Source organism: Lissotriton helveticus, chromosome 5_1, assembly GCF_964261635.1.
Source record: "Lissotriton helveticus chromosome 5_1, aLisHel1.1, whole genome shotgun sequence".
NCBI classification, from domain to species: domain Eukaryota; kingdom Metazoa; phylum Chordata; class Amphibia; order Caudata; family Salamandridae; genus Lissotriton; species Lissotriton helveticus.
Genome location: NC_136065.1, coordinates 1,346,336,596 through 1,346,357,850, shown reverse-complemented (window position 1 = coordinate 1,346,357,850; position 21,255 = coordinate 1,346,336,596). Strand labels below are relative to the sequence as shown.

At 43.5% G+C, this 21,255-nt stretch overlaps 1 protein-coding gene across 2 annotated transcripts in view; it reads left to right on the top strand.

Moving 5' to 3' along the window:
* The window catches only part of BAK1 (BCL2 antagonist/killer 1), a 261,213-nt gene that overhangs the window by 210,151 nt on the left and 29,807 nt on the right, over window positions 1-21,255 (top strand). For both annotated transcript variants that reach the window (XM_078644234.1, XM_078644236.1), the window contains exon 5: window positions 19,941-20,124. In XM_078644234.1, coding sequence (XP_078500360.1) covers window positions 19,941-20,124 — 184 coding nt within the window. The remainder of the gene's footprint in view (window positions 1-19,940; window positions 20,125-21,255) is intronic.

Sequence of the window (21,255 nt, the reverse complement as noted above, 5' to 3'; positions counted from 1 at the left end):
TACTACATAAACAAACAAGGGGGAACACACTCTCTGCAGCTCTCTGTTAGCTCAGCAGATATGGAGATGGGTTATACCACTAAAAATCTTCCTCTTAGCCCAACACGTTCCAGGAGTACAAAACACCATGGCAGATCTGCTAAGTCGACAGACACAGTAGTCCACGTGTGGGAACTTCATCCACAAGTTCTTCAACCGTTCTTTCAAATGTGGGGACAACCTCAGATAGACCTCTTCGCAACCCACGAAAACGCAAAATGCCCAACCTTCGCAGCCAGATATCCACACCTGCTGTCCAAAGGCAATGCAATATGGATGAACTGGTCCGGATAATTTGCGTACTCTTTTCCTCCTCTCCCACTACTTCCGTTAGTGATACGCAAGCTACAGCAACATTCACTAACACTCATTCTAGTAGCTCCAAATTGGTCCAGACAACCGCGGTACACCACACTGCTGCAACTATCGGTGGTACCACACCAAAAACTAAGCCTATCTCCACGTTTCTTGACACAGAACCATGGAGAGATCAGACACCCGGACCCAGCTCAGCGCAACCTACCGATCTGGCTCCTGAAGTCCTAGAGTTTGGTTACCTCAACCTTCCTCCAAAATGCATGAACGTTATTAAAGAAGCCAGACGTCCCACTACGAGAGCATGTTATGCTGCTAAGTGGAAACGATTTGTAATATACTGTCAAAACAACCACATAAATCCTTTAGATGTGTCTATTCAACACATCATAGGATACCTATTACACCTTTAAAAGTGTAATTTAGCTTACACGTCTATCAGGCTACACCTTGCTGCCATTGCAGCATATTTACAAAATAGACAACATCTATCTCTGTTTAGAGTACCTGCTATAAAAGCTTTCATGGAAGGACTCAAAAGAATAATCCCTCCCAGAACACCACCTTCACCTGTGTGGAACTTAAACATTATTCTTACACGGTTAATGGGACGTCCCTTTGAACCGTTACATAAATTACAATTCCTAACGTGGAAAGTAGCTTTCTTAGTAGCTATTACTTCTCTCAGAAGAGTCAGTGAACTACAAGCATTTACCATTCAAGAACCCTTTTTGCAAATGCATCATAACAAACTGGTTCTACTCACTAATCCGAAATTCCTTCCGAAAGTCATTTCACCATTTCATCTAAATCAATCTGTTGAACTGCCCGTTTTTTTCGCGCAGCCACAAAAAGTCGCAGAAAGAGCTCTACACACCTTAGACGTCAAAAGAACATTACTGTACTACATTGAAAGGACACAAACTTTTTGTAAAACTAAACAACTTTTTGTGTCTTTTTCACCACCACATAAAGGCAACCCCATATCAAAATCGGGGATAGCTAGGTGGATTGTTAAATGCATACAAATATGTTACCAGAAAGCCAAACGTACGTTAACAATTCCTCCAAAAGCCCATTCTACAAGGAAAATGGGGGCTTCAATGGCATTCTTAGGGAACATCCGGGCCCAACACTAGGTGGCCATCTATGCACAGTGTGTAACTCTGTAGCTCTACATGCCAAGAACAGATGCATACTGGTAAGTAGCATTTTCCTTATATATGTATATATACATATATGCATATGCTTATATATATCCATATATCCATATATATATATGTGCATATGTGTGCGCGTAGAGAGCTGGAGAGAGTGAGTAGAAGAGAGTAGTAGAGTGAGTAGTAGAGTAGAGAGTGACTAGTAGAGAGTAGCGACTAGTAGAGAGTGAGTAGTAGAGAGTGAGTAGTAGAGTAGTAGAGAGTGAGTAGAGACTAGTAGAGAGTAGAGTAGTAGAGAGTGAGTAGTAAGGAGTAGTAGAGTGAGTATTAGAGAGTAGTAGAGAGTGAGAAGCAGAGAGTGTAGTAGAGAGTGAGAGTAGAGAGTAGAAAGAGTAGTAGAGAGTGATCAGTAGAGAGTGAGCAGTAGCGAGTGAGCAGTAGAGCAGTAGAGTGAGTAGAAAAGAGTAGTAGAGTGTAGTAGAGAGTGAGTAGTAGAGTGAGCAGTAGAGCAGTAAAGAGTGAGTAGTAGGGAGTGAGTAGTAGAGAGTGTAGTAGAGAAGGAGTAGTAGAGAGTAGTAGCGAGTGATTAGTTGAGTGAGTAGTAAAGTGAGTAGTAGAGCAGTAGAGAGTAAGTAGTAGGGAGTGAGTAGTAGAGAGGAGTAGAGAGTGTAGTAGAGATGGAGTAGAAGAGAGTGACTAGTAGAGAGTAGGCAACACCTAAAAACGTTGTTTGGGTGGGTTAGAGGTAGCCTCGTGTCTTCCCCGGTACAGCCAGCACATATTTGGACTTCACTTTATTAGCTGTCTAAACGCAGCAGCCGGGTGTCATTGCGCTGTTCAGAGTGACACAACAAGACACAGAAGTCAAATCACGCATTGACAGTTGTAGCGGAACAGATGTACAATAATTGGTCAATGATAATTACCCAGGTAAACAAGATGAACAGTAACGGAATAAATAAGAAATACACGTCACTGTCAGCATGGTGTAGACTTGGTTCGGCATCAGCACAACCGGTCTCAACAAAGCAGGTGGTGACACGTGGAGAGGAGGGCACCTTGTGTGTCACTCAGACTCGGTTACTTTTACTTTCGAACGGAGACGGCCTTGCTCCCTCTCTATACGCTGCATTAAAAGATTGAGAGAACTATAATATCATTGCTTAGATCGCTGTTTCAGGTTTTCTTGGGTGTGTAGCCTCCTTCCTCTCCAGTGTGTGTGGGCCTTCAGTCTGGAGGGCAGAAACGTGAACTCAGTCTGTGCCTGGGGAAGTCTGGCCCCCTGAGAGGGGTTCTGTCATCCCTCCTCCCCTCTCAGGCCTCCATCCATATGTGCTGATCTTGTTTTTCTGACTCTGAAGAATTAAAGCTCTGTGTGTTGCACCGCTCGCCCCTCCCCCCTACCTTACTGTCTCACTGGCTCGAAGTGTGAGCGAGTCAAGTAAAAGAAAACACTGCGGCAGGAGGCGAAAATAAAGCTCCCGCCTTCCCATGACCCTTCACTTGGAAGGACAGGAAGCCACACACAGAGGCAGACAACGGGCATCTCTCCAGATAAGAACTAACACGAGTTCGGAACTAAGAAACTGAATATGTCAAAAATGTACACAAGAGACTACAAGTATAAGCTAGAAACAGAAACGGTGAGAAAAATAGAAAGAGTGTGGGGAGGATGACAGAAATGGAGAAGAGATGAAAAAACGGAGTAGCTAAAGGACTGGAAGGAAGAAACAAGAGACAAGCCCCCCTCCGCTGCTAGGCAACCTGCGACGCTGGGCCAATCCCAGCGCGTCTCGCTGTGACGTAGGAACCCACAACCAATGAAGCTCCCGGCGGTGTTCTCTTGTCTTTATGGGGCCATATGTTTGAAACACATGGCCCCATAAAGATAGGCAAACGTTCGCGACGGGAGGAAAGCAGGCGAGCCCGTCCAAGTGGTCCGTCTGCAAAAGTACACATCATGGAAAGGTCTTTTCCAATGGCTGGCCACCTTTAGCATAAACGGTGACGCCAGCCAATGGAAAAGAGGGGCGAGGCTTAAATCCCTTTACCAAAACCTCTCAAAATCATTAAATCTCGCCGAGCATGTGCGCAGCAACGCTAGCCGAGACCTAAAATAATCACGCCGGCTCGTTTCTATCTCAGTCCCCTAATCGGTACTTACAGATTGCCCTCCCTTCACCCGCTGTTCTTAAACCCATCTACCTCTTCCTGTACCCCCACAGCACCACCCCCCGTTTGTTAGCACCTGTGGGAGCCTCACTTGGGTTCAAGTGCTTTTAACATAGTGCCAACATGCAGCAGCTGGTGCTTCTGGCAGCCTGAAGACTAGGAAACAATTTGCCATTTGTAAATTTAGTAGTTTGTTTCTCAAGAACACCCGGTGTGTCCATCAGCCGTCCCAGATCACGTGCTCCCTACCTGTATTTTCTTGCAATTAAAAGTTGTCCCAAGTGTGGAATAGATACAGAAGCGGCCTGGCTCTGCAGTACCACACATGCACACAATGGGTGAGGCTCTTGTCTCCACAAAGCGCCTTTGTTGGCTCCAAAAGGTTGTTGGTTTTTTTCAGCCACTCCTTCTGAATTTACTATCCATAAGTAAGACTTCTATTAGGGAAGGTATTAGGGTGGCTGTCTGGATTTTACAACTTTTGTTTTCACCCCCTTGACAATATCAATAAAATCTCTCCAGATCCATTTGGTCGCAGGGAGTCCCGAGACGTCCCAAAGGTGATACTGCATGCCTTTGTTGCGGATTGGGGTTGTACATTCTAGGTCTGCAGCAGTTATTTGGGACTTTTAAGGGAACTTGGCTCTAGTGGTAGTTGTGGTCGCCAAAATGTGTGCATAAAGTATTTAGCAGTAAGGAGCTATTAGTGCTGGGCCTGGCTTTTTTAGGATTTGTTCCTTTACCTTGCTCCATCTCCTTCCTTAAGTGCAACTTTCCCATGCATGCAAACCCAAGTGCACCCCACCCCAGTTAAATCCATCCTCAAGCACAGCCAGTCTGAAGGGAACCTGACTGCAAGTGCACCCAAGCTTAGCCCCTAGTGAACCCATCCCTCAGTGCATCCAGTCCTGAATATCCGGAAAACAAGTGCACCCTACCCTGAATACATCCAGCTATAAGCGCACCCAACCCCAAGTGCATCCAACTACAAGTGTACCCAACCCCAAGTGTACCGTGACACAGGTAATCCCAAGAGCATCCTCAAAGTGAACCCATCCCAAAATGTATCTGGTCCAGAGTGCCCAGAACAACATGTGTACCTGATCCCAGGTACATTCAGCGATATGTGCACCAATCCCAAGTTCATTCAACTCCAAGCACACCCAACTCCAAATGCCCCCAACTGCGAGTGCTCCAAAGTTCATCCTGTTTAAAACAAGCATTGAAAATGCAATAGGTCTCGCATTTGATTAAGTTCAAGCCAGCTTTGCTACACAATACCATTAGCAAAGCAAATGGCTTTAACTTAATCAAAGGCGAGACCTATTGCATTTTCAATGCTTGTTAACAAGACTGGTACAGGCACTCATCTATTCAGTATTTATTGCTTTCTTATTGGGATAACCTGACCCTAAGATGGACAACCCCGAAGTCTCACAAGATCTCAGCTTTTTTGTATGGATCTTATGTGTTTGGGTAAGGGGGGTCCTGATGCTCCACTACACAGGTACTCAACAAGCCAAGACATTGAAAGTGCTAAAACAAAGAGCATTCTTAACAGAGGTGTCCACCATCAAGACCGATGTTACATTAACAAAGATCTGTGATATAACCTCACCATTTCAACTTGCAGAAAAAATCAGATTAGCTCATGGCAACAGGGCCCTACCCCTAAGAACATCCTTCCAAGCAAAAGGCTGAGACATAAACCCTAGAGTTACCTCTAACGCCCTTCAAATCACCTCAGTCATTGGGGTTATCAGTGAAGGATTAAGATTTATTCACTTTATAAAAATATAACTTCAGATAACTGGGTATTGCAAACTTTACAATATGTATACTGCATACAGTTTGTACAAAAATCAAAGAATCACAAACCCAAGCATACGACGTTCAAACATGACTGTACATCTTAACTTTCTAGAGCAGGTTCAAGCTTTTCTAAAAGAAGTGCTTCAACCAGAGAGTTGTCAGGGAATACATTAAAGTCTGCTACTTAATCGCCAGTCTTTCAGAAGACACGTATGCACAAACAAGTTAAACATAATAACATTAAAAGAAGTCATACAGTTGGTAGAAGAGACGTGTATCAACATACACAAACCCTTGGCAGACGCACACTTCCACAGATCTCTGCATCCAAGACACGTGAAATGTCTGCACTTTGTGATAACTAGAAAATATGTTTCATTCCTTGTCGTGTGGCTATAGATACAGAGGTAATGAAGGAAGTGGGCCGATTCGGGTCACTCACAACCACCTCTCTGCCTTCTATGAAATGAAGAGTCGGTCAGACAGTAGAGAATACAAACCAATAACAGTTTATTTAAAGTGCGCTCAGAGCGGAGCCCTGCCTGCCCAGTTGCTAAGAGTGCTGCAGAGAGAGTCTAAGTTCAACAAGCATAACAATACATTATGTACATTTCAGAATCCCTGAAAACATGCCCACCATTGAATTTTCCAGAGAGCTGCAGCTGGACAGTAAATTATAAAGGAGTAAGTTTCAGTTCTGAAGCGGGCTCACTTTATCTAGAATTCAAGACCATTCTTCCTGGGCCCGCCACTAGACAAGTAGAAGAAGGTTTACAGCCAAGGAAAGGTATGTGCTAATAAGAACAGTGCAGCATTCATTAGTGTACGAAAAACTCAGCTCCAAAGAAGCATAACCTAGAGAAGCCCATTTCCAAGAAATGGCAAAGAATTAGTTTGATGAAAGATGGAGGGCGGAGACAGAGCACAGGTGCTTAAATTGCGGAACAAGGTGAGGACGCAGTATGTGGACGGTTATAAACTAATCTGGAGGCAAGCACAATGTCGATTTTAGAAGGTAAAGGATTGGGTAAATAATATCTGAGTGTTGGGCAATAACTTGTTTGTAAAAGAGTTTCATGCATGTTTACAAGAACGGATAAACGTGGGTTTAAATGATGGCATTGAATACGAGTGAATTGAGGGAGGTGAAAGAGGTGGTTTTGGGCATCGATTTAGTGGTAGCGTTTTGGCTACGTTTAGCGGGAAGGCGTTGATTAAGATGAAAAGTTACCCAAAAAAAAGGGATTTTAAAAATGTTTGTGCCGTTATTAACCCGTTTAATAAGTTTAAATACAAGGTCTCACAATAATGTTTTTCAATTGTAGAATACCCCTGACGAAAAGCCTGGACTAGGCCCGAAATGCATTGGGTTACCAGAATAATACTTGTGAGGATTACTTATGTACACTCTGGGCTACAGTTTAAGGCCTGGATTGGCATTTCTGCAGCTTTTAGGACCCAGTGTTAAAAGTAAGACGCATCTCATATGTCAAGGATTAACTATGGAAAATGTGGAACTTTGGATGAAATTATAATAAATAATGATGAAATCGAATGAATTTAAGGCATCAGCGTTATGCTTGAATCAACGCAGTGCGTCCGACATTGGGGTGAGATGTTGCCCCATCTTTTCAAATGGTCAATTATGCACGTGTTTTAGGGCAGACCACATTTTCGGGCTTGCACACAAATGACTGAAAACAGGATAAAAGCAAATAAAAGTTAGAAATCAGTGTGCACTCTGTCACCCCCTTATTCTTAAAGAATTAGTTTCGATCATAATACAAAATGGCACCGGTACACAAGATGGTGCTGCGAATGCTAATTTACGTGAAACAATACAAAAGCATAATTTTTATTCTAACAGCAACATAATCCTCTTAAACAAAGAAGAGATTTCTTTATTTTAGGAAAGAACTAGCCTCCGCATCAGACATTGTGTGTCCCGAGATTGGTATTGTTAATGATTATTCAAAATAGTTTAGACCACATTTTGACACTTGATTCCTACAGAACCTCTGCCTCCAAAACCCCAGCACAACAACTGAATTTTCTAGCTTTGAGAGGGGGCATGCCAGGGACTCTCCTACTTGTACAATGGGCTGCAGACTGCCAGAATGCAAGTGTTAAGCCTTCTTTCCAATGAAGCCAAATATGCCGATCTCCTGTTAGGGGGTTTGGAGACATAAGCAGATAAAATAACATCGTAACCTACAATTAAACAGTGTTCAGAAAGGGGGTAGGAACCACCGCAAACGACTTGCATTGTTATCACTAGTTGATATAACAATCAAAAACAAATCCTCATACTCTTGTTTCGTGGACTTCAAACCAGCTTTTGATTCAGTTCCGCATAACAAATTGTGGCAGAAGCTTGCTGCAAGAAAAACAAGCATTGAAAATGCAATCGGTCTCACCTTAGATTAAGTTAAAGCCATATGCTTTGCTAATGGTATTGTATAGCAAAGCGGATGGCTTTAACTTAATAAAAGGCGAGACCTATTGTATTTTCAATGCTTGTTTCAGAATGTTAGGAGTGACCAAGGTTGTATGTTTCTCAAGCAAAGTGAAGAAGTGTAGGAAGAGAGCGCGGTGGGGGAGACGGAAACAAGGCAGAGGGGGAGAGTGACACACGGGGGTGTCAGTCGTCAAGGCTGAGAGCGAGGGGAGACGGAAACAAGGCAGAGGAAGAGAGTGACACACGGGGTGAGGCATTGTGGGAGGGGAGACGGAACCTAGAGGAGAGAGACGTACACACACATAGAAGTGGAGTGGAATAGAGGGTGAGATGGAAACCAGGGCAGCGGGAGGGACATATACACAAGGGGTCAGAAGTGGAACGAGATAGAGAGGGGGAGAAGGAAACCAGGGCAGAGGGAAAGAGACACCGCTGGAGGTCAGAAGGGGGGCAAGAGAGAGGGGAGATGGATACAAGGGCAGAGCGAGACACACACACAAGGATTAGAAGGGGAGCGAGCGAGAGAGAGAAGGAAACAAGGGCAGAGAGAGAAACTCATGGAGGTCAGAAGGGGAGAGAGGGACCGGGAAGGGGGAAACAAGGGCAGAGAGAGAGACACGGGGCAGTGGAGAGAGATAGTGAGTGAGAGGGGAACGAGCATGGAGGTCATAAGGGGAGAGAGAGACAAGGCAGAGAGAGATACACAGGTTTTCAGAAGTGTCCTCTTACAGACAGGTCAATTCTCATGTGAATCATCTGTGCCAGTGTAAGGAGACTGAAGGAATACAATCCCTCGCTAAACAAAAATGTACGCTTTGATTCCGTGCTTTAATCTCGCAAATAGAGTCCGAAGCTAAACCAGGACTGTTAAGGATGCGAGCTTCTCCCAGGTCTTAGGACAGTATAAACTTCTAAGAAAGAAGAACAAGCATTGGAAATGCAATAGGTCTCGCAGCATTAGAGTTAGTGCTTTTAGAATTGTTTATGGGTTTTTGTGTAAATCTTTAGCATTTTTGTTTCCTGTAGCCAATGCTAAAGAATTAAAAAAAAAAGCCATAAACATTTCTAAAAGCTCTAACTCAAATGCTCCGAGACCTATTGCACTGTGTGAGGGTGAGGGGTTGAGGGTGAGTGAGGGTGAGTGAGGGTGAGGGTGGGTGAGGGTGAGTGAGGGTGAGTGAGGGGTTGAGGGTGAGTGAGGGTGAGGGGTTGAGGGTGAGTGAGAGCGAGGGTGAGTGAGGGTGAGTGAGGGTGAGGGTGAGTGAGGGTGAGGGTGAGTGAGGGTGAGGGTGAGGGTGAGGGTGGGTGAGGGTGAGTGAGGGTGAGGGTGAGTGAGGGTGAGGGTGAGTGAGGGTGGGTGAGGGTGAGTGAGGGTGAGGGTGAGTGAGGGTGAGGGGTTGATGTTGAGGGGTTGAGGGTGAGGGGTTGATGTTGAGGGGTTGAGGGTGAGTTAGGGTGAGGGGTTGAGGGTGAGTGAGGGTGAGGGGTTGAGGGTGAGTGAGGATGAGTGAGAGTGAGGGTGAGTGAGGGGTTGAGGGCTCTCACAATGTCATTCAGATATAGGAGGATAGTAACAAGGCTCATCCCAGCAGATCTCCCACCACCTCTCTCTTTAACCAGGCCTGCTTAGGACCAAACATGCTTAAAACAAAATATTAGGTTGGACAATCCAGTGCAGTAACCAGCTGTGTATGGACTAGGATTATAATAAGTACCTTATAGAGGGACCTGCAAGTTTACAGAAAAACATAAACTGTGTGTCTGTCTCACCACCACTTCTTCATGAACCACACTATTAGGCACAAAGTCTAGTGACACAAGGACCGCACTTCGGTGGTCCTCAAGCACGACATGGAAACACTTACTACACAGGATCAAAAAAGAAAGACAACACAATCCCCAACACACACCCTGCATAACGCGGCTGGCTGCCAATGCAGACAGGCAATTAAGTGCCCCACATAGGAGTAGTAAGCGCTATATAAATGCTGAAATACAATACAGCCACCTAAGTGGGTAATAATCTCTTATTTACAGAACATAGAAACGGACGTTAAATAAAAATAGCTTCTATTAGCATGTCATTCACCAGAAGAACCGCTGAACTTTATCAAACCTCTAAAAAAATACGTCCCTTAATCTTACTCCCAAACCTGCTCCTCCAGGTGAGGAAAGGTGCCGCCCACAATCCCCAAAGCACAATGCCACGCAGGAGTGTCTTGCGTAACAACAAAAACACATTCTAAACTTAAATGCCGACTTATTTAGTGAAAGGAAGCGTCCCCGCAAGCAAATGCAGTCTTAAGGTGCAGAAGTTCCCAAATAAACCGGTATCCGTGGAGTGCATGGGGACCGAGGACACCGGGGCTGCAGCCCGCAAAGCGTGCCTTACATAAGCCCCCGCCCTCTTTCATAACATCTGCGTTCTGTGCAAAACGTCAGGGGAGTTCGCTAACTACCCTGCGCAGTAAAGGAAAACTCCACCATGGAGGCGCTTTAGCCAGTACTGTGCCCTGGTATATGTCTCTTACCTCACATACAGCGGGTCCCGCGGTCCCTGGTGCGCCTCTCCGAGTTGGACAGGAAGTGGCAACTGCAACACATGAGCTTCTCTTCGTTGGTTTCTGGACTGGCCCTTCCCAGCCCATTAGTGTCCCTGGAATGCTAACCGGAAGTGAGCTAATCAATCGTTTGCACGCGAAGGTCGTTCGGTCTGGAACTCACACCTTTTAAAAAGGCGTCCAAAAGACCTGTCTGTGCAATGTTAAAATAGGTGCTTTATTATTGTTATCAGTGGGGTCTGCAATAGTTCTCATAGTAAGCGCTTCTCGCCTCGTCAGGGGTAGTAAGCGCTATATAAATGCAATTACAATACAATAGTGCTATGTTTTGGTAGCGCGTCAAGCGTGCTTGTTACATATTAACTTTTCAACTTCCAAGATTTGGTGTGATTACTTCAGTCTTTGACCCAGCTTGTGCATACGGTTGGCGCTTTTATTGATTTTCAAAGGACATTAATTATTCTTCGGGTGCGGAGAAAAAGCTTCTAGAGATTCAAGAAATAATTCTTTATTTAACCATGAGCTTGGCCTGAGTACAAAGCGTTAAGATAAACCCTTTTAAACTGGCACAGCCTGTTGATCGAAGGCGTTAACTAAATACACATGCGCTACAGCTAGCGGCAGGCAGGCAGGGGAGGAGGGGGGAGGAGAGTAGGGGAGGCACGGCCTAGCGGCCGTGCAATCAAGTAGTGAGGGGGCGGAGCTGGGGGAGGCTGTGGAAGAGAGTAGGCAAGGCGACACGGCGGGAGGGGGCGGAGCGGGTAAACAAAGACGGACATGCACGCGCCCGTGACTTTTAAGGTCAATGCGCATGCGCATAAGCTTAATGCGCATGCGCATTGACCTTAAAAGTCACGGGCACTGCAAGGAATCGCCACGATTCCTTGCAGTGTGGATAAAGAGTGGATAACTCGCAATACTCTCGCCTTGCTCGATGCGCATGCGCATCGACAGGCGAGACCTAAAAATACGCCCTAAATGGGAAGTAAATCAAACCACTGCTATAAGCATATGTAGTTGCTGGTGTCTAATCCTGGAAAGCAAGCCAATCGGAAAGGAAAGCTGCCCGTCAACGGTCACGTGACGCACTCATGGGAAGCGCCGGATGGCGCGTGGTGGGCTGCACAACAGCTTGTTCACGGTCCACGACCCTTCAGTGCACTTCACTGCACTCAGTGCCGTCTACTCGAGGTTGTGAACTATGCCACCAGAAGGCGGGGTTTAAATAAATACAGAACGTGCACTGTCCATTTAGGAGCAGGTCACAGAAGTAAAGTAACAAAAACCGCATACGTTTCGATATGCAGTAACACAAAGTATATAATACCCTCCCATTCCACGTGGCCGAATCATGCCCTTAGCTCCTAAAACCATGAACCCCCCAATGAACAGTGTTATTTGTTTTTAACATGCATAACGTAAGTGCAGTTAAACTGTGTGTAGATAGGTCAACCTATTTCTAGTCATGGGCTGTTATGTCACGGGTCTATTGTTATCAGCTGTGTTATGCTAATTGTTTCGGCTGTTGCCCATCAGGACTACAACGCCCAGAATACATTTGGTTGTGCAATGACAGCCAAGCAATCGAAAACAGTGTCCTTATACTAGCATCCACGTACCAATGAAATAAGGATTATTTGTAAATAATTGCCCATAGACTAGCTCCGTGTTCAGTGTAACGTGAAGTAATTCTCTGTTGCGAAAGACAGCTTAATTGTGCGACATGTGGCTGGGGTCATTGGCTAAAACAAATAGTGCTTTTCTTTCCAGTGCAGCTGACTGGATCACTTTACTTCTCCAAAAACGGAGACTTTGTGTTTTTAACAGGCTCAGTGTGTGTGGGGCTAAATTGGGAGTTATAAAAAGTATTATGCACAGCGAGGAGTTTTGAATAGGAGCTTTATGAATCGTTTGGACTATCCAAAGGGATGCAGCCTCAACTGTCCATTGTGGCTATATTAATATACTGCTCTGGAGCTATTCCAAGCATGTGCATGCTGAAAAAACTCGTCTGCCTTCTGAATATAAATTTATGTCCTGTGAAAGCTGCTGAGCCACCCTGTTCTTGACAAGCTTCATACTAAATAATGTGATGGTATAGCTGGGGCCTACTCCGGGCGCGAGAGCACGTAAAGCGTCCCCAATCTATAAGAAAGCGCTCCTAGAAGTGGAGCATTTAACTGGTTGGTCTCCAGTTGCGGCCACAATGGTGGGTGCATGGTCACACAGCACAGTTGTGATTGTCCCTGCGTGAAATGGCAGCAACGGGTCGAGAAAGCAACTCTAATGCAGAAATAATGTACATACATCTCAGTCTGAAGTAGGAGGTTAAAAGAGCTGTGATTTGACAGCGTGTTATCGCATGCTGGTGAGGCAAAAGTATGCGACCCCCCCATGGGTAATAAAGTCAGCTAAGCACATTCTTAGTTCACCAAAGGTATGAGTTTAACGATAACCTCACACATAAAGACCAGGGTGCTAGTAAAATAGTATTCCCTATATGACTCACCATGTACAAGTGCCGAAATCCTGCGTCAGGGGCTTCAGAATTCCCGTTCGGCACAAAACAAAATTTGAATCACTACTCCCTATTTGTATCGTGAACTATGTAATGCACGCCAGACGTGACCTCTACTGGAAGGGGACAGAGGTTGTTAGTCCCCTTGTTTCTTTCTAATCAACCACTCCGGCAGCCATATTTGAGAGGTAATTCTAACCAAAACTATGTTAATAAATTCGATTTGTAAATACGATTTATCGAGTGAGCATTAAAAAACTCTAATATTATAATATATTTAGCCAGTATTGACTGACAATGATCACGGTTAATATTGTTCCGTATTTTGTTCGTACGAGGCATTAAATGTAAACATGCACAATAAATACATTTACTATACTATAATTACGCCCGAAATCAGAAGCTCGATGCAAAAAAAAAAAAAAAATATATATATATATATATATATCTGTCACTCATTAGGACCAGTGTCAACTGAGTGACATAAGAGACCCCAGATACCTAATGTAAAGCATTGCCCATAAATACAAGCGCTCGCCATGATGTACACTTTTCTCACGGCCTGGCCTACTTTCCTTCTGCCGCAAAAGGTTTATTATTATCTTTATGGGGCCATGTGTTTAGCCTCATAAAGATAACAAACCTTTTGCAGCAGAATGAAAGCAGGCCATTCCGTCCAAGTGGGACGGACAAAAAAGAGAAAAGTGTACGTCACACTAACCTCTTTCCCAATGGCTGGCCACCGTTTAGCATAAATGGTGACGCCGGCCAATGGGAAAGAGGGGCGGGGCTTCAATCCCGCTAGTGAAAGCTCCTCAAGATCATAAGATCTCGCCAGCAAGACTGCGCATGCGCAGCCTAAGCAGGCGAAACCTAAAAATCACACCCTACCTCTTAAAAAGCATTGTTAACCTGTACTCTAACACCTGGCTCCAAGTTAAACTGGGGCCCAGCAGATCTTTGTCACAAAACATACAAGAGCTGAGCTTAAACAAGGCTTGTGCCTTCGCTAACCTTTTAATATTTTCCTCGCTGATCTCGCCATAACCCTTGTGGACTTGAATGTGCACGCCCCTGAGTTGGGAGTCAAGTCAGTCTGCTGTTTCCTTGACGCAGATGGCGCCCTCCTACTCTCTAGGACTAGAGTGGGGCTTTAGCGGCGTCTGGACACATGCCATTCCTATACGATTCAGAATAGGCTCACCATCAACCTTGCAAAAACAAGTATTATGATCATAGAAAGAAAGAAAAACAAACCAGGCCGGTGACATCTTAATGGTTTGAATGTCAGCAACACTGAAGATTATAAGTATCTCAGTGTTATCGTAGATATCCGTGAATCTTTTTAACCATATAAAGGAGCCATATAGTCAAAATTAGCCACGCTCTTACCCACGTTCCTCAAGCTATCTAAAAAGCTTGCCGGTTCCTCCCTTGAACCTTTAATAACGGTGATGCATGCTAAGCTAGTGCCTACCCTATCGTATGGTTCAGAGGTCATGTATGGAAGACGCTCCCTCCTGCTGGACAAGCTAGTAGTGAGCACCATAAAAAAAAAGTCTTCAGTCTACCACAAAATGCCTCTCCTGTACAAAGCCGGATTGTATAGTCGGATACTAGAAAAATAAGCTGCTGTCCTGAAAATCTGTTTCAAGTACGGCACAATAAGCACTGAGACATTAGAAAACAAACTTTGGATAGAAATTTCCAAAACGGCTAGCCTTCTCCGCTTCCCGGTACTACCTGGATCAGTCGGTCAAGAAAATACAGGCAGCTAGTGTATGGGCATCCCCCATCTCCCATGCAAATTCAACAAAATTAATCATCCGATGTCTTGGCTAGCCGACAAACAGAAAACGGCTTCATGCTCACATGCCTAGTCGATTCTAGGAAGTTACACCAAATTGGGGCCACACCCAATCACAAACATATGCATGTCAACTCATGTCAAACAACTCATTCAATACAGAATTGGAGGGTCACCGACCTTGGACGGTCTACCCACACAAAAAAAGATAAAGACTAAACAACCTTTGCAGGCTCAGCCATTCTTACATGGAAACTCTTGTGCACACCACTTGCATTTGCCCTGTCCTCCAGAAAGACAGGCTCACTTAAAACCACAGTTGCTAGCACTGGGCATCCACTCCTGCAGACCTGCTGTGATTGCCTGTCTTTCAGCCGAACACCCCATTTTGGCAGGGAGATTCATGAAATTCCGGCAGATGTTTGAGAGAACATTGAATAAACTCCACCCACCCTGACCAATCGCTTCTTTCAAGCATTCTCCAGAGTCTGTGCTTGGTTTATCACGCCCCTTACAGACGGGACCATTCAGCAAGGCCTGTGAACAGTGCCTGTGATTTGTGAGGAATTAGTAACAATAGCATTCTACATAGTTCATGCTTCTCCAGGGACTGTGCTGTAATTTTCGAGGAATCAGTCACAATAACACTTTACACACTTTTCTGTGCTCTTTTGTGGATTCAAACAATGCCTCAGTGAATCCACTACACCCATCATGTCTAAGGCATCCATCAGGCACTTTCTGGAGTCCACGCCGGTTCAATACGCCCCATAGGAACTGGACTAATTCAGTAAGGCTTTTGAACTGCGCCTGTGATTGGTGAGGAATCAGCCGTAACACATATCTTATGCTTCTCCTGGGACCCAAGCAACACCCCCCTGGACCACTTTGCCCACTTTTCATTGAATTGATCTGAGACTTGTGAGGACTCAGTCAAAGCAGCACTTTACACTACCACATTATGCACCTTGGGGGCAATTCACGTTATTAGTAATTTGTATGTTGGGGCATGTACGCCTTGACATTAATGTTTTAAATGTGTATGTATTAACATGTTTGATTTTTTATGCTAGCCTGTTAACAATGTTTTTTAATACAAAGAATTAGAGAATTTTGTAATGGCAAAGTATTACAAGGCTATTTTTTTAAGATGTTAACCTGGCACATAGGTTTCCAGTTCCGTGCTATCTCTAAATTCCGCATTTATCCCTACAGGAAACGTAGTCTGACTCTCAGCCCATTGTAAAACTGAATCTGTTAGGATTTACTCATTTGGTGGGCTTCTCTACAAACACAACGGTTGCCATGCACGTGACCTTTTGTTGGAATATTCATCTAGTTAATCTTAATCTTACCACCACTCCTTGCTCTGATAATACTCTAGTGTTTGTCAGTGCCACAGTATGCCCAACACAGAGCACTCATTCTGTGACCAAGACTGCTGTTAGACCATTCAACAAGGCCAGACACCCTGATCTCAACATTTACCGTAATGTGGACTGTCAATAACACAATTTTAACACCTGGACAACTAGTAAACATGATTTCCAACAACATCTCTACCACACATAACTTGTCCGTCCCTTTCCAGCATAGGACCCACAAATTGGCAACAACAGCAGCAATAAATTATTTAATGGCAACTTTGCAAAATTGAAAATGATTGGATTTATTCATGAACACAGATGGAGAAGAACGTGTTCTGAATCAGACATGGCAAACTCAGCAGGACAAGGTACAAAAACGCTGTAAAGCATGCACAGTCCCACTTCTAATTGGAGCTTCAAATCTTATCTGTTGGATTTTACACCATTTTTCAAAGCTTGCAAAATATTCAGAGAAATTCCAGTCCAAAAAGCCTGAAAACAACCCTGTTGCTGTGCAACATTTAAAGTATCAGTAGTTTTCCATTTGCCTATCTTCAAAATACCTGATGCAATCACAAAGTCTCTCAACCCCTCATCTTTCCCTCCCCTGAATCCACTCGCCACGTTGAGCACTTTCAAACCAAATCGAAATTTTGGAAATAGTGAAATAAATTTGGGCCTATTTATTCTCTGCACACTGTCTCAAAAAATTCTTCCCCTCAGTTGCCTCTAATACTACTTGTTGATCAATTTTTCTTTAACACAGGAATTGGTACCTACACAATTAGGTAATCACTTTGCTGTTAAAGATGCTTCCTGCAGACCAAGTGGTCTTGGCCAGCTATTGACTTTAATTGTATCTATCATCTTAAGCATAATATTGTAATGACACAAAGCCATTCCAAGAGTACTTGAAAAGCAATAATATCTTTAAGATTGTCAACCATACTTGTCTTTTTGTGGGAAAATTTGGGCTGCAGATCTGGTCTACAGCAAACAAATGATGAACGGAATGCTGACAATGCAAACATTCTCCCTCAGTCAAAAGATCTGGGTTAAATCCATAGTTCGTATGCCCTTTTCGCCGAAGTGGGATAGGTATGCCCAGATGTGGGTCCATTGCTCAATGTGCCACTGGATTCAAGCTAGCCTGGCTGAAGAAGGGTGACATACCCTGAAACCAGTCCCAGGATGATTGTTACTTAGGGTGAAAAGTGCTGCAGCAACAAATGATGGACTGAATACTGAATGAGTCAAACATTCCCACCCAGTCAATGGATTTGGGTTAAATCCATCCTTTTGCTCACTAGGCCGCTCCAGTTTGGAACCAGCCATATGCACATCAGTCTTAGCCATGCTCCTCATGGGAACAGTACAGTGCAGCCCGAACTACCAAGCTGGGTCCTCCCTGGGCTACACTTCAGAGCTCTACAAGAATTGCTCATATTACAGTGGTCATAATAATATGGGCCACCGGAAGGATAAAGGGTGTAATAAAGTACAGAACTCTCTAGATATTTGACAATCAAACAGTTCCACAGAGGCAGATCATCATACTCAATACCCACTTTGACCATAAACACTGATTCTACTCTAACAAGTTGGACTGCGTATATAAAGGGCTCAACACTTGAGGGATAATGTAACACAATGGACAATTGAGGTGTTGGGGTGGAAGGGTTTTTATTAGGCGCAATGCACTACTAAGTGATGCAAATTCAGAAAGAGAAAGGCAAAACACAAATGTTGTACATCAAAGGAAGGAGTGGGGCTGACAAAGACCCTACCTCTATGATGGATCACACAAGATATTTGGCACTGGGCCGTCAACAGAAGTTTTTATAGTCACAACACTTGCCAGAAAAAGACCGAGCACTCAGGATTACAATGGCAATAGCCAATGGGAGAGGAATCAAAAGATTGAACACAACATTTCCAAATAAAACTGCATTACAGCCATGAAAAACCTCCACATATTATGCATTTAGCTTCCCTAAACACCATGACCAGTGCTTTCTGGATCGGTTTGCTCAGGATACTGGCTTAAATTCTCCCGGGAACCTCTCGCTGCCTCCTCTTACAGTACCTCACACTCACCAGTGATTTAAAACTGCAACCAATCATACAGAAAGTTGATAACAACAGTGCTCATATGAGCCAGATAGACCTTGTTGTCACATTTGATGACCATGTCACAGAAACCACATTAGAGCTTAGTCATAGTGCAGGGCTTCTTATTTGTTAAGTTTGAATGATGAAAAAGTTGTGCATCAATTCAAATATACCTAGCTTTAAAGATTTCAAACATAAAAAAACAAAGCTGGTCCTTTGTTGAATTGAAATACTGGCTTAAACGGCCATTCTGTCCCAGAGGGCTTCAATACCCACATGGGATCTAAAACCATTCCTCACTGGATTGAGTCTAATAGAGTCAACCATTCCGTATTTAAGTGCATGTTGAAACATTTGACACTTGTGGCAGTATTTGTAATTATGCCATTGCCCTAGAATAAAAATTCTGTATTTATGGAATTCAAATACAAGTTCCTATAAATATATAATTTGGTTTGAGGACACAACCTAAGTTTGTCCATAAAGTAGTATCTGTTTTCCATGTAAAGCGAATTAGAGTGTTGCCATCATTCTTATCAAATCCATAGGAATATCTCTTCAAACTCTGTGTCAGAATGCATTTAATCCTAATCTTTTACATACAGGACAAGGGTTTTTAAAAACGTGAATCGTATACATTTAATTTCAACCTCAAAACAAGGACAATCCTATTAAAAATATATGTACTGAGTAGTGAATCGTGTTTATTTTATTTGCCTACTGGATAGAATGTTTGAAACCAAGTGCATCTCTTACTTTTTGGACAGCTGAATGCTTAGTTTTCATTTGCAACCTGCCACTGTAAGACGTAGGCGGTGATGTGACATGGCCTTCAGTGCACACATTCAGTGGGTTTGTTTTGTGGACAGTCAGGCAAAACAATATGCAGCGGTAGGGACGGAAACATGGAGAAAGAAGTTTGTCTTGCTCCAAATTCATATCCACTTCTAGAGAAGAGAAATACTGATTGGCAATCAAAGCGGAAAATGTGAAACTTAGCTTATTCAGGCTTACATGTAATAGCTTTGCAGCTTGAAGCAATTGTTCATTAACATGCAACCTCCACACCACCTCAGTGAAACTGAGGAGTCGTGGAGCAGCAAACAAGATATTTACTACAACAGTCATTATCACAGACATTCAGAAGATGGTGTAAAAGGTGTAAGGCATTGTGTGGGGTTATGTTTGATATAAACAAAAAATGCGACCGACAACTAGATGGCTTGATAATACACACCATATTAATCTATGCTAGTTTCTAGCTGCTAACCTATTAATAAAGGTTACTAACTTTGTTCAAATATTTAGTATCTTCTACAAATAACCCTTGGCAACCAATTTCACCTGTGTTTTTCAGCCACACAAGGTGCCATAGTCGTGTCAGGGAGGAACCCCAGAGAAGGACTACTGCAGAAAGGCCACAAACAATTCATCAATTTTAGGTCATAAATTCTGCTAGCCGTTCAACTTGGCACGAATAGAACCAGGAGTAATTAATAATGTCAAGGTACATAGTTTTAAGATGAAAGTAGGTTGCTGATGTAGGCAATTTTTTAGGTACATCCTTGCTAGATTATCTAAAGGCCATTTTAACCAATATGCCCTCTCTTGTCTTCCAGTCTTTTTGAAGATGGCATCAACTGGGGCCGAGTGATTGCTCTCCTGGGGTTTGGGTATCGGATGGCCCTTTATGTCTTCCACCAGCATGGCATCAGAGGATTCCTCAGCCGCATCGCTCAATTTGTGGCAACGTTTGTACTGCGAAATCGGATTGCACAGTGGATCGCAGAGCAGGGTGGATGGGTGAGTTGCAGGCTTTTCGCTTTGATTTGTGTCCCTCATAATTGGGTACCTGCAAGAATAGGTGGAAGAGGCAGACATTACCTTTTAGTAACCTGAATATCTCAAAAGTAATGAATTGATTTACACCAAATCACAAAAGTTCTAGTTTCATGTTGGGGTCTGTGTAATTATGTTCAGTTGTTTTTTGCTTAAGTCAAGAGTAACCGTTTCTTGGGAGCTTAAATAGGAAAGACTGTTCCCCCTCGACCCCCACCCCCTCCACCCACCTGCTTCTTCCCCTTAACCTCCGCCAAATAGATATAACTGCTTCAAACTTGACTCGCTAAAACTTAGCAATGGAACTGTCTTTCTGTTTCGCCAAGCACTGCTGTTTTTAACAAACATGACAACACATTTTCATTGGAACGTGAGACATAACCAACTGCGGAGTTGTAGCCGGCCAACACTGTAACTAAGTTTATTCCAACTTAATGACTTTCACCAAACCTATCCAATTACTTTTGTCTCTTGGAGTATTGTTTTTTTTTTTTTTTTTTTTTTTTGGTGATTACTTGTGCAGGGGAGCGGTATTTTCAAAAATTTGTATGTGCAAGTTAGACTCGCAGATTGTTACTGAGATTTCAACATCTAACCTATAGCTATACAAATTCACAAATCTTATCCTAGGTTTGCAAAATCAAAAAAAAAGTCAACACTTCTATTTGGCACAAAGCTCCTATATTTTACCAATATGATGTGCCAGAATGTGCTCAACTAGCAGCTGGCAAAATCCTTCAAAGTTGAATTGAGATGTAGGAATAGCAAAAGTCTGCATTGCTGCCTTAATCAGGAAACATAGGATTTTTAAAGGCTGTGCTAGGCAATCTATATGGCTTATATTTTTGACTTTTCAGGGTTTTTATAGAATAAATGTTACCATTGCCTTTTTATGAAAATATATGCCTGTTCCTTGCATATACATAGATTTATATATATGTACACATATACTTGTGCATTCCTAAACAGGTATGCAACTGCAGTTAAATATGTTCTATATCCTGGCATTTTTCTGCTTCCAGTGGAAAGTGGAACATTGTGCATGTGAGTTTCAGGTGGACTGGTTTTATCTTGTTTGTTGGCCCATTGCCATGC